The following is an 18,571-nucleotide window of genomic DNA, read 5'->3' on the forward strand; positions in this document are numbered from 1 at the left end:
TGTCTTCCTTAATTTATCTGTATTGGTTCAACATTCGGAGATAAGTTGTGATTCACTGATCACTTTGTACTAATTATTTTGCACATGTAAAAATGTCTTTAAAAAGTTAATGAACTAACTTGACAATGTAAAACTGCCTTTTCAGTAAGTCGTTTGTATTTCAAGTCCTCATTATCTTTTAATCAGACTTAAAATGAAATAATCATTTCTGAAAAATCCAGTACTTGATATGTATCGACATATGAAGATAAATATGCATACATGTTAAATACTATATCAAATAAAAATAAGCAAGGAGACGCATTACAAACCTTTACGAATTTTTGTTGCAATAATTCCCTTTGTACTTTTCTTTACGTTCCATATGCAAGTAATTATCGTTTATATATTAAAATATTATTCATTATAATCTAATTCAAATTACATGAAATAAATAAAGAAGGCACTTAAAATTATCTTGCAATGAATATAGGAATAAATGATTGAAACTTAAACAATTTAGAGAATTAATCATATAAAATAAGATTTTGAATTTAAAAAAATTGTACAAAAAATTAGGTTATTTTCCAAAATATTAATCAATAAAAAATCTAGAAAATAAGAGTATTCCAATAACAATTAATATGACTATTGTGTGGCGTTTGAATTATATTTTGTTTATTTGTTTGTAATTAAGCTCAAGGTTTTCACAACTGGCTATCATAATTGTAGTCACCGTTCATCGTTAAAGTTCTTGTTTGCGCATAAGTCTTCGCATTTACAACATTAACATCAGCGTTTCGATTCCCCTTGGTGGACTGAGCAAATAGCCCGCTGTGGTTTTGCTATAAGAAAACACACAATTTTTGTTTATGTACCAATATACATTTATAATTGTAGTCATCATTCATCGTTTAATAAACTATTTACCCATATCCAGTTAGGACTGACTTTCCATTCCAACACTTCTGTGTTTGTGTCAGAAGCTGATGTTTAGTGATTCCTTCTTCAACTCCTTCTACATTATACGATTTTACTGGAAAAACATAGAAGTTATTTTAAATAAGCTCTTACTGAAGTAACAGTAGATCTGATACATGTTTATATTAAGATCCTATGGCTTGACATTTCTTATGTTTCAAAAGTTGTGTTATATTTTGAATGAATCATTGTGGTTATTTTTTAGTTTCAATTATATTGACGAGTTGTTACCGTAACTTCGTTTCTATTTACTATTTTAACAGACTAGTAGTGATAAATTAATATTTTATTAAAATTGCTAGTAATTCTAATATGTATTTACATATTATATCGTGATCAATAGAAGTTATTCAAAATTTGGTAACAATTTATCAAAATTCCATTTTTGCACTGTAAAAATATATTTTTAAACTGTCTACACTGAGTTGTTTTAATTTCGGTATTATTTTCATTTGCAAATTGCTCATGTCATATTACATTTTATACGAGTTTTAAATGTAATTCAGACCCCCAAAGCCACAGCGGTATATCTTCGGACTTACAACACTATAAACCGGGTTTTGATACCCGTGGTAGACAGAGAACAAATAGCTCATTGTGTAGTATTGTGGTTAGCTTCAAACAAACTAACTAAACAAAAATAGGAATAACTAAAATGTTTGTTCCTACTAACAGCTTCTTTTTTTAACAGTAAAGATGTGTTAAGCCATATATTAATATCACAAGACAAGTTAGTATCTTACCATAGTGGCAAGTTAAACTTATCATTCCTATTTGTAGGTCGATGATACACACAATAAGAATTTAAAAATCTACTCTTTACTGAGTGTTCTCTAAATTTTCGCTTACTATCAAGAAAATATATTAACGAGTGTTATATGGATTTTAATATGAAATTTTATATCCTGCAATAGAAAAATTTATTCACTTTCTGTCACTGTTACGAAACATTTCTAGAAATGAGACATCAAGATCAATGTATCAAATTAAGTGTATTCTATAATTGTTCTTACAACAAAGAAACTAATCGACAGTTTTAAATAACATTGAAAAATTATTTCTATGTTCTTTTTATATATTTAAAAACATAATTAAATATAATCACTATTTTAATTTTGTAGATGTTAAAAATCATAAAAAACAAATGTAAATCATAGGAAAAGTAAACCTGATGTACATAGTCCTAAAATTATATTTTTTCTAGTTTTTGTTTATGTAACTGTTGATTACTCCTATTACCTTGTTAATTAATGACGTGATATCGTTACTGATCTAGTACCAAGAGATGATTTCGAATTATTGTTGATTGGATTTGGCCTAATGATTACTGTAAACACAACTATTAGAACAGAAAATTAATAATTACTATTACTGAAGAAAAGATAATCTTTCTGGTAAAATGGTTGGCATGCTCGAGTTGTGAATTAATGAATTCGTGTTTTGCATTCAATCCCGACAAAAGTATGCATTTTGTCCTTAAGAGCCACAGGTGAGTTAGAAGAGTAACAGTCAAACCCCAGTATTCTCTCATCATGAGGGCCCGAAAGTTGGCTGTAGATGAATAACCTGCTACCCGATTAACAGCGATATGGATTAACCAGGAAGTATATAAACAGTTTATTAAACATAAACAATGGAACATAGTTTCTTGGGAATAATGAGAGCATGCTTTAACTAATTAAATTAATTAATTAACGATTCGTGATGAGACAGGTTTGGTTAATATGTTTTTAGTAAACTAAAATTTTGATATGAGTCTGAATCGTTGAGATCTGAAAACAAGTTAATTATACCTGGAAACATCTGATGCACAAGTGCATGGTTAAAAAAAAGGAAAAGATTGCATTATTCGATATGTGATTGTTTACTTTAAGGAAATAAGTAGAAAAAAAATTATACACGAAAACCATTCGGAGTGTTTTTACCAGGTAGAGCTTTGAAACAAAGCATGCCTTAGGAACTTGTTGCACATCAAAAGATTCCACTGAACAGAGACACAAATAAGAGGGAGGGTGTGAAAATAATAATTGTGTGCTTTTTAATTGTTACAGTGTTTTGTTTCGTAATGTATTTATTTATAACACTTAAGTACTGTTAGTCGGTTTTTATATATAGAAAGTCCTCCATTAATTAATTATTATGTTAATTCGAATCTACAGAGACCGGTGGTAAAATAACTATACCACCAAAATAATAAATCGTTTAGGGAACAAAATTCAATACTTGGCTATGCATACTTTATTTATTACAACTATAAGCTGTGAGGTCAGACTCATATAAAGAACTTACAACTTACGGTGAAACTTTAATCGTGTTTCTAAAGCAACCTAAAAAGCAAGACAGACATATTTGTCCCTCCAAGAACATAAGATGCAAGACATAACTAGTTTTATTCAAATAAAGTGGAAATTTTGTCGTAAAGAATACAAATTTCCCACTTAAAGTCATATGCACGCACATGATTTTATCTGTTCAAGCGCTTATGCATTCAACGTTGATACAGCACCTAATGTACGTAGGCACGTGATTTTATCTGCTACAACAATAAACATTTTAAGAAACTAAACAAAATCATGCAGGAATACCCATTTTAATGATTTATTCTGTTTACTGTCATTTATAAATGTTCATATAAGTATTTAGAAAAGAAAAATTGTAAATAAAAAATACCTTTTACCCTTACGTTTGAAAGTTAGGTAATTTTAGTAACGTTAGTGTCGATATTTGAATAAATATTTTTGCCATTTTGAAAAAAAAAACAGAAATTATCGTTAATCAAATAATTTCAGTTATACTTTTTTGAAAAAGAATGTTTTAGGCAAGATTAAATCCAAGACGGAACAGTGGAATTTTATCGTCACTCTTGTAATGCATCTAAGTGTGGATTCACAGTCTGGACACACTAACTTCTTGGTTACTTCCGTTACAAAATTTAAATGATTGACCTAATAAACCTAACGTGTGCAATCGAACAATGTAGCTTGTTGTGAGCATTTTCAATAGATATCATTAATTCCAATTAATATTAGGCTTTGGCTTATCGTTATTACAACTCCGAGTTATCTTGCGACTTCTCTTTTCTCTTCTCGAAGATTGTATTTGTTTGAAGTCTATTGTGTTTCCGTCCTTTATCTAATTTAAAGTTTATCAGTCTCGTCTTATTGAAGAACATAATGTTATTTTCACAGCACTTAGTGTTCACCATTGGTCTAAACTAAATTAAAACATCATCTAGTACAAACCTATCCTCATCGTAAATCTTAGATCAAGTATAATAAAATCTTTTTCTTTGTACAAGAAGGAAAACATCAAGAGGAAAGGAAGTCTTAGAACTTATGGCTCATTCTATTCTGATAAATACAAGAACCGAACCCATGCGTATTGTATATAGGATTAACCTGTGAATATTTGATGCTTAAATAGGATGTTGGACTTTGCCATGTTCTCAATTAATTCTCCCCTAACACGAGCGTGCAGGTGTACTTTCTCTATTTGATAAGCGACAGGAAACACTCGAAAATTACTGAATTATTTTCAATAAACTAATTTCTCTATTTTAAAGCTGAAAATAACAAAGAACGTATAGCAGGTAACTAATTAAGAACCTGAGCGTTATTTATATAATTCCTTTAGACTTTTTTATCCTTGCATTCTAAAATAAAGGGTGTTTCAGTCGAAATAGGCCCTGTAAACTACATTTCATTCTTTACTGTCATCAATCCATCATCCGATGTTACCGCCATATTCTGTAAATCGAATGTGTAAGAATCGTGTCTGTTGGACATAAGTGTAAGGCAATTTGATTAAATACTTTTGTCACTGGTTTTGCATGCAGATAATATTATGGTGTTTAAAAACTCTCAGTCATATATTAAAACTGTAATGAATTTAGAAGTTTCAGTCCTATAAATTAATCAATGAAGTTTTTGTTTATTTTTCATTTTTCTCAAAGTAACATCACGTAAAGGTTATACAGGTATTTCTCTACATATCTTAAAACACTTGAAACAAAGGGTATTAAGAAATATAACCCGAAACTGATAACTTATTAGAAGTACACGGGTTTAAAGATTGTTCTGTGAACAAAACTGTTGAACTGAGACCTTAGAACATATAATAAAGATTTGTATCCTAACAAAAAACACACAAAAACTCTTTAATCTTTTGCAATATTTAGTTAAAGGAATAATGGTCAAAAACTGGAGCATAAATCCTCTACAAGCATTACCATAATAAGGAGCCTAGCTGTAATTCTTTGGTTTGCTGTCCCAAATTGTGCTAATGAATTTTGAACAGGCAACACTGCAGTCCACAGCAGAAGGAACAGCCAGTCAAAGAATGCAATAGTCCTCTACATGAAAGACGATGTTTTCAATTTTGCTTTAGGTGAAAAAGAAAATAAATCTGTAATATCTATATATATGCATAACGTTCATCTAAATTACGTCAATGTATATTTAATTTTTTGTCTTGATTTTTGGCTTTCAGTAATACCTAACTAGCAATACGAATATTATATAATATGTAACGAGATACGTTTTGTTTAAAATATATTTACAAATCTTTACCAATTAAGTAACTTTTAGATTTTCTTTTGTTTGGAATTAAGCATAAAGCTACAGATTGGGCTATCTGTGCTCTTCCTATCGCGAGTATCGAAATTCGATTTCTAGCGGTGTGAGTCCCCAGACATTCCGCTGTTCCACTAATGGGGGAATAACTTTTAGACGTTGCTGTGAAAATACACGGTACTTTGTTAACTTATACTGCGTCAAGATAAGCATGAAGTCATGCGTTGTGATGCATTAATTAGCTTTAAGACAATCCCAAATTGAAATATAATCTCTGAATTATCTTGATAGACAATGATTGCAACTTTTTTTTTCATAATCTACTTAAATTGTGAGGGTTGTACTCAAAAAGAAGTTTATTTGTTATATATATTTCTATTGTTTTCTCCTCATCGCAAGTCACTTTCATGCAAACAAAAGGTGTTTTCAGGCTCTAATGATACTTTATTTCTTTGTTTCAGAATTTTTACACAAAACAACACAAAGAATTACCTTGAACTTGGATAGCAGTTTGTTAATAGCATCAGTTACTGTATTTTGGTTTACTATTATCTGACCGAATGCAGCAGTTTGGCTGTCACTTTTTTCTTGTACTCACTGTCCTAAAAAGCTAAGGGTGTTTCTGCAGGTAGAATCTTTCATGCGACTAGGCTAGCCACACCCAATTCAACAATAATACGTCAAATTATTTTTAATTTCTCTTAATAGGCCATGGCACAACAGATTGGCTCTTGAGTTATTACCTCATAAAACGTATTGACTACCTGACCACGATACAAAAAATATCTTTATAACGAAATCCCTACTTTTACACTATTGTACGTGATACTTAATAAAAGTATATTCACTGAAACATTCGTAATTTAATGCAGAAATCTGTCCTTATTTGTAGATCACACAGCTAAATAAGGGATATCTACGTTAGCCGTTCCTAATTTTGAAGTTATAAACTAGAGTGGAGAAAGTAAAGCAACACCACCCACCGTTAACACTTATGCCACTTTTTACCAAAGAATAGTTAGATTGACGCCCAACCTCCTCAGCTGAAAGGGCAAAAATAGTTGCTGACCGGATTTCATTCTACGACACATAGACTGCGATGCAAGTTCCCTAACCATCAGGCTACGAACATTCTAAGAATATGCCTGAATTTTTAAAGCCCAGCAACTAACAAATATTTCATTTCATTACGAAACGTTGGTTTTACGCAAGTGAAGGTGGCCATTTCATTGCGATGATAGTCAGTTGATAGTACGATGTAATTAATGACTGTAAGATAAGAACTGATTACTAAAAAGGATTCATTCGACAAGTAATTTCCATAACATCATCAATTAATGCAAAAAGTTGCAAATCTAAAAAAAAATGTTGATGAGGTAAACAAGTTTCATAGAAATTAACCAAAGTAACAAATAGTTGAAGTTTTTCTCACTAGAAATTTGTCAGCATCTGTTAACAAATCATATTGTTTTCATTATGACTTGTCTATTTCATATGCAACACATCAATAGAGGTGTAAAGTCTATGAAGAACAAATAAACTTACCGTAACCTAGTGGAAACATAGATAAATATTAATACAGTTTTTCTCAGCAACTTTTCATGTTCAACTATTACCCACATTATCAAAAAAAGCTGCTTTCGCAGTAATTCAGAGTTATCCTTATCGTAGCTGGACTTTATTATTTTAAATTATATGAGCAATATTATTTTAACGTTCATAAATTTAAAATATTCTTTTGTCACCGTATATTTCTAAAAAATACACAATAATAACTTTTATAGATGGAATATGAATGTTATTTTATGCAAACTTTACTATTCGCACACAAAACTTGTATTATACATATTTTTTTATCTTTGGTAGTATCCCAAAACTGTAAATGTTTCTTTCATTTTACTGTTTCAGGATCTAACTCTCGTCCACTATGTCCATAACAGAGATGATAACTGTACGTCGTAAAATGTACACGGTTTCTCAAAAAGATCTTAAAATAATGTACCGAGGAGCAGTGCTGATGTTAGCTACTTGTGGCGCCCTCTGTTTAGGGCGCAGTTTATCACCATCTGATTATACCGACAAACCTCTTGTCGTTCAGACTACCAAAGGCTTAGTGAGAGGAGTAACTTCTCAATCAGCTACTAATAAATTGGTAGATATTTACTGGGGGATTCCGTACGCTAAGCCTCCTTTAGGTGAGTATAGATTTCGCCATCCAAAGCCATTAGATCCTTGGAGTGGAATATTTAATGCTACAGAAAAGCCAAACAGTTGCTTTCAAATCAGTGATACGTTTTTCGGAAACTTTGCAGGTTCTAAAATGTGGAATCCTAACACTGCTTTGAGTGAGGATTGCTTAAAGTTGAATATTTGGGTTCCTCGACCTCGACCGAAATATTCCGCAGTTTTGGTGTGGATTTTTGGTGGAGGGTTCTACAGTGGGACTACAACATTGGATATTTATGACGCCAAAATCTTTGCATCTGAAGAAAATATAATAATTGTTTCTGTTAATTACCGGGTAGCATCACTTGGGTTCTTGTTTTTCGGTCGTCCAGATTCCCCAGGTAACGCAGGTTTATATGACCAATTAATGGCTTTGGAATGGATTCGGGACAACATTGCTTTTTTTGGCGGTAATCCACAAAATGTCACTTTATTTGGTGAAAGTGCAGGTGGCGTTAGCGTTGGTCTTCATTTATTGTCCTCCTTGAGCAGAAATTTATTCAGCCAGGCCATCATGCAGAGTGGTTCTGCAACTTCACCTTGGGGTGTTCTTGACCATAAAGAGCTAACCACTCGTGGTCTGCGGCTTGCAGAAGCAGTAAAATGCCCTCACGACCCAAATGATTTGGACCTTGTAATAAAGTGTCTTCGAAATATTGATCCGATGATATTGGTTAACAATGAATCTGGAAGTTTTGGCATTGTAGACTTCCCCTTTGTGCCAGTCGTAGACGGTGCATTCATTGATGAACATCCTTCAAAGTCTCTCGAAATGAAGAACTTTAAGAAAACTAACATCCTTTTGGGAAGCAACACAGAAGAGGGGACGTTTTGGATCGTCTACTACCTAACAGACCTTTTCAAGAAAGAAGAAAATGTGTATCTGACACGTAAAGACTTTATAAACTCGGTAAAAGAACTTAATCCATACATTGGTGAAGTTGGCCAAGAGGCTATTATCTTCCAATACACCGATTGGCTGGATCCTGATGACCCTATAAAAAATAGAGACGCAGTTGACAAGATAGTTGGTGATTACCATTTTACCTGCAGTGTGAACGAATTTGCTTATCGTTACGCCAAAACGGGAAATGAAGTTTACATGTACTATTTTACACATCGATCTTCTGTTAATCCGTGGCCTGAATGGATGGGCGTTATGCATGGAGATGAAATCCCTTTCGTTTTCGGGGAACCTTTGAATCCAAGAAAGAATTACAACGAACAAGAAAAAATCTTAGCTAAAAGAGTTATGAGATACTGGGCCAACTTTGCTAGAACTGGGTAAGTTAAAATATATTTCATAATCTAAATAGTATTTAGTACATTGTTAAGTGTATCAAATGAAAACTTGTGATATTTTATTAGTAGATGACTATTTTGTTGTTATCCATTTTTTTATCTTGTATAAAAGAAGAGAAAAAATTATTGTCCTTCACAGCTTTAGCTAATATTTTTACAATTCATGTTTATCTGTCAATATTAAGAATAATATAAAGGTTTTGAATTAATAATTACAAATAATTATTCTATTTGTGGTTAAGCACAAAACGACATCGTGGGATATCAGTGTTCTGCCCAACATGAGTACTGAGACCTGGTTTCTAGCGTTGTAAGCCTCCAGACATGCCGCTGTGCCACTGGGGGACGTAAATAATTAGCTTGTTTGTGTTTTGAATTTCGCGCAAAACTACACCAGAGCGTAAGACTAGAGGGAAGACACGTAGCCATCACCACCCACCGCTAACTCTTGAGTTACTCTTGTGCCAACGAATAGTGACATTGACCGTCACATTATAACGCGTCCACGGATGAAAGGACGAGCATGTTGGGTGTGACGTGGATTCGAACCCGCGACTCTGAGATTACAAGACGAGTGCCTTAACGCTTTGCCCATGCCGTGCCAAGCAAATAATTTGAAAAAGCATCGTGAAAAAGTATGGAACCAACCGACTTTTCTTCTTTGTTTGTTGCTGTTGTTTTATTTCCAATGCTTTCATCATAATGTACAACCCTATTTTTCATTGAAATTTTGATATATTTTAGGACAGTATATAGCGGTTATATTAAGTATGTAAAAATTTAAAACCTTATTAATGTTTCTTCATACTAAGCGCTAAAAACATTTACAGTTATGTTTTGAAAATTATTTTGGGATTATACTTTATTATTTTGGAAATATTAAATGCTTTAAAGTAATAACATTCATAGAACGATATTTATTTGCCAAACACATTAAAATTTATTTTCACTGAACTTATACTTTCCGAATAGCTGGAGAAACCTTTATTAAAATATTTTTGTATCAATTATATCACCGAGATTAAAAAAAAAAAAACAGTGTTCTATCAAATGTATCTAAACACTGAGTGATACCTTTATATGCAAAAACGGCTCGTTTGGGTTGAGAAAATAGTTTACATAGAAGAGCGAACAACGTTTCGACCTTCTTCGGTCATCGTCAGGTTCACAACCTGCAAACGAGCCGTTTTTGCATATAAATTTCTCAACAAGTGGGTTTCTCGACATCACTGACTGAGTGATACCGTGCTATCTTCTCAGCTGAGACTACATTTTTTCATAGTTGACGCAAATTGTGATGAAAACTAGAAGGTCGTGATTTAAAGTTTTGACCCGGCATGGCCAGATGGGTAAGGCACTCGACTCGTAATACGAGGGTCGTGAGTTCAAATCCCCGACACACCAAACTTGCTTGCTCTTTCAGCCGTAGGGGTGTTATAATGTAACGGTAAATCCCTCTATTCGTTGATAAAAGAGTAGCCCAAGGGTTAGCGGTGGGTGGTGATGACTAGCTGCCTTTCCTCTAGTCTTACATTGCTAAATTGCGAAATTTAAACGGACTAAAACAATTTAAAGCTTTGAATTAACCTCTTCGGATGGCCTCAAAAATTTCTATAAAGTTGAGGTTTAGGCTATCAGTCACACAGTATAAAAAGTTTCTATTAACATTTCAAAAACAAGCATAGGCTGAACATTCTTTGTTCCCTTCGGTGGGCTCAGCAGATGTGGCTTTACTATAAGCGGTCATAACAACAGATTACTTGCTAATTAAAACATTCTTTTGTGACTCATCAAACCTGTTCTTTTAAGAACTGTTGCTATCTGTGAACACTTTACAGTGCAGAAGGTAGCCCACGGCAACCTTTCAATGTTGACACCGTGCAGTTACGCTGAAGTGTTTACATGCTTGATTCTAGTTTCATATTTGATCATAACATCAAAACTGGGTGAAGCAGATATTCTCACCTCACAAAAATACATGACCAATTGTTAATATTCTGACAGACTACTTATTAAGTAAAACAGTGCCAAACATCCCAGGAAAAAGTGTACATTCTCTGAATGCCAGTTCTTCTGAGATATTTACGCCTATAGAGAGATAACACTATACTAACCTTGCAAATAGTGCCCATTTACATACATCCACATTGAGTGCAGTAAGTTAGCACTATGGAGAGCATTGCAATTGTTTGAGATATCACTTGCTTCCAGTAACACCTACTTCTTTATCTATTTAAGTCTGGCATCCAACACACACTTCGACGTTAGTAACGATCTATTTGTCTTAGCCTTGCATTTATGCTCACTGAATTCCTTCAAGAACATTCTAAGTGAGATAACATATAGATATAACCTCTAGAAAAAGTCACGCATATGCTAAAATAAAAAAATTATGTTACAGAGAAGTAAACATTCTACGGTAACATCATATTTCATTACGATTCATGAAGTTACACACATGTTATTGTAATACACTCAGTTACAGAGAAGTTGCACCCATTTTACTGTAACGCAACATTATATTATATTATATTATATTATATTATATTATATTATATTATATTATATTATATTATATTATATTATATTATATTATATTATATTATATTATATTATATTATATTATATTAAGCTACACATTTTACTGTAATATAACGTGTCACAGAAAAGTCGCACACATCTCATGGTAATGCCTTATTCTGTTAAATCAGATACGTTACAGTTACTTGCTGTGCTACAGAATAGTTGCACGAATCTTATTGTAACGCCACGTTCTGTTATGTTACATTAAGCTAAACACGTTGTAATAAAACATTCCGTTACAGAGAAGTCGCATGTATCTTATGGTAACGTCGTGTTATGTTACAGTATATCAAATTACCTAATACTGCGGTGACAGATTTTACTTAATGGTGTAAAAATATTTAAAAACAATTCTTGTCAAAATATCTCAATGAATATACTGACATTGTTCAAAAGAAAATAAGCAAGTTTACAACTTTAAAATATGTTAATCACAAGGGATAAAATAAGCTGACATACAACATAATTTTAATGCTTTAACTTCGGGCATTGTTCAGGACTAGATATTTTTGTATTGTCGGTGCCTACGTAACAGATATTAAGAACACAATCACACTGCTTATAATTGATTCTCTTAGTAAATCTGAATCTCGACTTTAAGATTAGAAACGTTCGTCATGAATACATCTGAAATGTTCGGGATTTTGTGAAATTTTGCATTTGAATCACTATTCTTAACGCTTTTGAATACAATGAGAAATTGAAGACATAAAAAATTAAAAAGTACTATTTAGTGATTATATTACAGGTTTATTTTATTGTTTTGTGAAAGGAAAAAGCTACAATGAGCTAAATGTGTGTTGTGTTTATCGCGTGGTCTCAAACCCTGCATTTTAAATTTGTAAATCCATACACTTAACTGCTTGTCCTCCGCTGGTACAGCGGTTAGTCTATGGATTTACAACGCTAACATCAGGGGTTCGATTCTCCTCGGTGGATTCGGCAGATAGCCCAATGTGGCTTTGCTATAAGAAAAAACACACACCCTTAACTGCTTTCCCAGCAATGGTTATTTATAAAAAAGTCATTAAACAGTTGGCCCGTTTTATATCAAGTAAAAACTTAGTTGCATTGCCACAGCATTATTCGTGCACACGTAAATTAATTTAGGTTATGACGTGATGAATAAAAAATGATGTCAAAAATCATAAATAATGAGCCCTGTAAGTTTCTACACGATAAATATTGCAAAATTGGTTGGAATTCTTACACTTTCTTCGAAACGAATATTGTAAATGCTTAGATCCTAACGACATTACTTTTCTTCTTCTTGTAGTTAAACAGCAACACTATGGGCTATCTATACTCTGTCCACTACGAGTTTCTAACGCATTGCATTATCAACAACATACAGGTTAAAACTTATGTAGAAACACATTTGATTGTTTATGATAACCTCATATTGCATTCATGAGTGATTTTTATCCAGGGTTTTAAAGCAGAAAATGAAAATTAAAATCATCTAAATCTGAAAGTTTATAGCATGGCATAAAACTGACGTTTTAAAACATCCTTACATTTTTTTCATTTTGTCTAACGACCCTTTTGTTCAAAGGCTTTCATATTACATAGAAATACTAGATATAGTTGTGCTTTATTCCTTTAGAGATGAGTAAAACATTTTGAATAAAAGAAAAGACGGTTATATTTCAATGAAAAACGTATCAAAGTTACTCAGCATATGTTTACGTGCATATGTAAGCCGTATAAAATCACCCTTGAATGCAATATGAGGTCATCAAAAGCAATCAAATATCTTTCTACATAAGTTTTAACCTGTGTGTTATTGATAATGCAATGCGTTAGAATCCCGTAGTGGGCAGAGTACAGATAGCCCATAGAGTTTGCGCTTAACTACAAGAAAAAAAATGTATATATTTAAAAAAAATATTCCATTATTCACACCCCACTTTAATTTCATAAACATATGTATAAAATCTAATTAAAATCTATTAAATTTTACTCAGAAAGTTGAAGTTTTTTGTAGAAACCTCTCCGACATAGCAAACATCCATAATTGATACAAAAGCACGTAGCAGATAACAATGAGAACCGATGAAATAAGCTATTAGAAGAGTTATAAATACATTTTCTATAATTTGTTGGCATTTGTTCTACAGCGTAAACAATCGAAAACATGGATTTACATAAGAATGAGACTTTTTGTTGTTCCAATCTTAGTCTGATCAAGTAATTAGCTACTCACTCTCTGGCATGATATACTTAAATAAGCACACTTTTGTTTATGTTAAGAATAATTTGTAAATACTTGAAGAACGTGAGTGTTCACTTCTAAGTATGTATTTATTATTCCTTACCACGGAATTTCCTTCTGGCCAGTAAATCCACCTTTCAGCTAGTAAATTAAATACTTTTAAGACACAGCTGATTTTGATACTTTATTTTCACTCCCTAGGGCCATTTGGACAACTAATGTTAGTTGGCGATTAACAAGTGAAAACTTTAACAACGCAGTCGATTATGAAAAATTAAGTAAGAATTATTATTCGTGGTTGGATTCGCCCTGTAGCGAAATAATCATAAACAGAAATATATATAGATATATATACAGCCTTTATTGAAAATGCTTTACATAAAAGAATATGTTTTATGCTATCAACTGACATACATTTTCCATGAAAAATGTAGAACAATATACACATCCATATGTATATATTTATCTATATTACACTGTTTTATATCTAATACACGAAATGGAGTTTAATAGTTTATAAAACTTCAAATACCCGATGTATGTTTTGAAATTCACAACAGTGTGTTACTTTCTACCTTGTGCATAACACTGTTGCAGAACCTATAATAAAACTGCACTTCCTGCCTTGTACGTGATTATGTACTGTTAATATGCAGAATAGATAATGATGTGATACTAAATTAAATATTAGAAAGCTCATATAAGTTTTTATTGGTTGTACATAGCAAAACTTTTGTTTATTTTATTCGCAACGTTTCACCCAGTTTAGCTGTGTGTTTTTCTTATAGCAAAGCCACATCGGACTATCTGATGAATCCAACGAGGAGATATAAAAAGTATGGCCTTATTTCTTGTATTCCTCTTGATGATGTCATATACATCTGGTGAAACGTTGCGAATGAAATAAGCAACGGTTGGGCCATTTACAACCGAAAAAAACATGTGTGAAAGTATGTTGCTATCTGTTTGACACTCGAGCGTGTAGCTTAAACTAGTTAAACTGCAGAACCCATAACAACATGGCATCTCTTGCCCTGTATGTGACGTTATTGCATAGCAAAGATGATATGGATCAATATTATATAGATATAACATCAGCCCTAACCAAAACGATCGACTACATTGTACCACTCTATCACTCATTTCCCGCACATTAATCCCTGAAATAAACAACCTAATTCTAGCTAGACGCAGACTCCGTAGACAATTCATAACAACCAAGAAACCAACTCTTAAAACTCTAATCAATAAAACAGAACAGCAAAAAGAAACCTGAGGAAACTTTACAACAGGTTAGACGAATTCAAAACTAACCCATGTCTTTTCTAGACAGTTTTCAAAAACATGTGCAAAGAAAGGAAAAACTTTAGTTCAATCAGTCATAAAAAGTCTTTAGTTTCCACAGACGCAAAAAAATATATATATCGTTAGATATTTCTCTGACACCTTTATGACCCTTTACGACGATAAACTTGACCAAACCCACTACAATAATACCATTCAAGGCAACCACAATGTACTTTTTACATGTTCTCCTGCAATCATTCCAAACGACACCAATCACGTTGTCACAAATAATATTTCTACATCTACCATTGCGAAAATTAAAATACACCTTAAAAACTGAAAAACAGCGCACTAGTTGAAGATAAAATCCTAAATATTGTACTAAAACATGTCTCATCTAAACTCCTAAAACATTTAAATATGTATACAATCCATCACCATTCTCAGTCCCTCTCCCACAAGCATGCAAATTCAAAATCATCGCCCTAATCCCTGAGGACAATCTGTTTGTTTGTTTGTTTGTTTTGGAATTTCGCACAAAGCTACTCGAGGGCTATCTGTGCTAGCCGTCCCTAATTTAGCATTGTAAGACTAGAGGGAAGGCAGCTAGTCATCACCACCCACCGCCAACTCTTGGGCTACTCTTTTACCAACGAATAGTGGGATTGACCGTCACATTATAACGCCCTAAGGACAAAAGTACAAAAGTTCTAATAACTTCTGTACAATTAGTCTCATTAATTGTATATCAAAATTAATGGAGAAAATAGTAACAACAAGATTATTCTGGCTATTAAAATCAAAGTCTTTATTTCAGACTCAAATGCTGTTATGATTGTAATTGAACACAAAGCTACACAATGGGTTATCTGTGTTTTGCTCCACGTGTATCAAATCCAGTTTCTAGTATTGTAAGTCCGGAGACATACGCTATGGCACTAAAAAGGAGGCATTTTTGATGCAATTAAAACTGGTTGTTTAATGCAGATAGCCTCGTTATTCTGTACTATTAAGCTAAAAAGAAAACAACTAAGAAGCTGAAAATCTGACGGTGTCTTAAGCTTGTCTTGATCGACTGTAACTGCATAACTTGTTGCAGCAGCTCACTTCCTTCATTCAACAAGTTGTACTTATGGTTTCTTAAACGGTCTTTATACGTATATTTTGGTTAAGCTATTTTATATTCCCATACTTATCAAGTTCATACGATATAATATGAAAGCAAATAATTTGGAACTTGAAACTTTCTTTTAATACTGATTGATGGGCAAAGCCTACTAGTTAGCGTGCTTAGTCTTTGAATCCAAGGATTTAATGTTCACTACCCGTTGCTAAAAAAATGAGCTATAATAGTTAACAGTGGCGGTCAAATTTCACTATTCACTCTGAAGAGAGTAACCCAAGAGTTGTTAGCAGTGAATAGTATTGACCAGCTGTCTTCTATTTAATTCAAAATTAGGGACGGGACACCCGTTTGTATCTTTGGGGAAAAGTTATTAAACAAACAATGAATCAGCCAATAACACCCTGTTTATATATAGAAAAATAATTATTTCATTTCATCTGATGAACGAAATATGCTGAAGAGAAAGCTATGTTCCGTTGTGTTTATTACTACTTAGTACGTTGCAAAGGCATATTTTTAAGTAACATTATTCAATTAAGTTTTTGTTAAAAGAGCACGAATGACGTGACAGAAAAACAATTGTGTTTGGTTTCAAATAAAGCGCTATCTTTTTTTTTATTTTTAGGAGGTAAATATTAATATGCAAAACAAATTGCGATGGTGCGTTCTAATAAGTAGCACAATCAATGTCAATTATGAAAATTTAACGCGTGACTCAGTAAATTCTAGATTATTTTTGATATTATCTAATCATTGGTTAATGTTTGAGGCAAAACAACGAAATGGAGATTTTATACAGCACAAATAACCTATTGTGTAGTACTGCAGTAAAACAAAGATTTTGTATACCAGTTTTCAATGTAGTTATTTCTAAAGTAACTGTGTTTTATGTTATTTAAAACAATGTATGAATTAGTTATACATATTTATGAGATTGCACTAAATTATTTAAAACTAACAGATTTAAATGAATATCGTTAATATGCCATCTCTCGTCATAGCGTTTGGTCATATACGAATGTAATATATGAAAGTCTGTTACACAAAAAGCAAATAAAATGCATACAATGTAAGTATCTATTTCATGATGCTATTATGCCAACAGTAATTTATAAATATTCATAACAGAGATATTTCGGACCGAACTTAGCCTAATTCTTAGTGTGTCAAGCTGTGGGTTACAACCGTGATTCTATTGAACACCATTTAAGAGCGTTATACAATACAATACTCAATTCCGTTGTTCGGTTGAAAGAGATGGGAAGAGCTCTTGTGACGGTGAGTGCTACTGGCTGACTATTTTGGCTCTGACCAGTAGTTCAAAACCAGGGACAATTATTTCTGATTCTTAGGGATCTCTGCTCTGGGCGTTTAGTCCAAGTGCGCATAAGGTGTCGTTTCGGTGAAAATTCTATCAGGTTGGCCAGAAATGAATGTCTTTTTTGAACTGCGAAGTTTGGAAACGTATAAACCAGTGTTGTAAAACATGCTTTAATCAAAGTAAGCATCGTTTGTTTCAATACACTTTTGTCAAAATGTAACGATGCTGTTTATGCCCCTACTGTAGAAATCAGAGTTTCTATGGTCAATGAACTCATTGAAAGCTTCTTCTGCAGCTGCCTGGTTTTGAAAGCGTTTATTGTTTAAAAAAGTTGTGAAAGTACTTGAAAAAAATGAAAATCTATAGTGGAAAGGTCTGGGAAGTAAGGTGGATGGAGCAGAATCTTGATTTCTTATTCGTTCAATTTTTGGAGCGTTATCCTTGACACGTGGGGACGAGCATTGTCATGAAGAAGAATAAGGCCACTTCGACTGACCAGAGCTGGTTGTCACTCGCTCAACGTTCGATGCATTTCGGCCAATTCTTGACAATATTTGTCCACTGTGATTGTTTCCCCTAGATTCAAAAAGTTGTAGTAAATGATGCTGGCCTCAGTCTATTATACAGTCACCATGACCTTTCTTTGGCGAAATTTGGGCTTTGGAATATGCTTGGGGCTATTTTGCGATCGATCCATTGTGCAGATCGTTTCCGATTGTTGTAAAAAATCCACTTTTCAACGCATGTCGCTATCAGTTCAAGAAATGGATAATTTCGGTTCCGCAATAGCAATGTAGAGCAGGTCTGATAACGCCGATTTTGTTGATCTACAGTCAGCTCATGCGGGAATCCACTTATTCAACTTTTTCATTTTTTAATCGCACTCAGGTGGTTAGCAATGCTTGATTTACTTGTGCCTAGCTCTTCTGCAAAAGTATGTCTCAACTGCTTTCATTAATATGTTTTCATCTAAGGGTAGA

General features: G+C 32.9%; 1 protein-coding gene across 3 annotated transcripts in view; it reads left to right on the forward strand.

The window, feature by feature from the left end:
* LOC143253271 (acetylcholinesterase-like) overlaps window positions 1-18,571 on the forward strand; it is a 94,141-nt gene that overhangs the window by 48,781 nt on the left and 26,789 nt on the right. For all 3 annotated transcript variants that reach the window (XM_076506850.1, XM_076506851.1, XM_076506852.1), the window contains exon 2: window positions 7,440-9,041. In XM_076506850.1, the coding sequence (XP_076362965.1) occupies window positions 7,459-9,041 (1,583 nt within the window). In that variant the 5' untranslated portion in view covers window positions 7,440-7,458. The remainder of the gene's footprint in view (window positions 1-7,439; window positions 9,042-18,571) is intronic.

This window comes from Tachypleus tridentatus, chromosome 6, assembly GCF_004210375.1.
Source record: "Tachypleus tridentatus isolate NWPU-2018 chromosome 6, ASM421037v1, whole genome shotgun sequence".
NCBI lineage: Eukaryota > Metazoa > Arthropoda > Merostomata > Xiphosura > Limulidae > Tachypleus > Tachypleus tridentatus.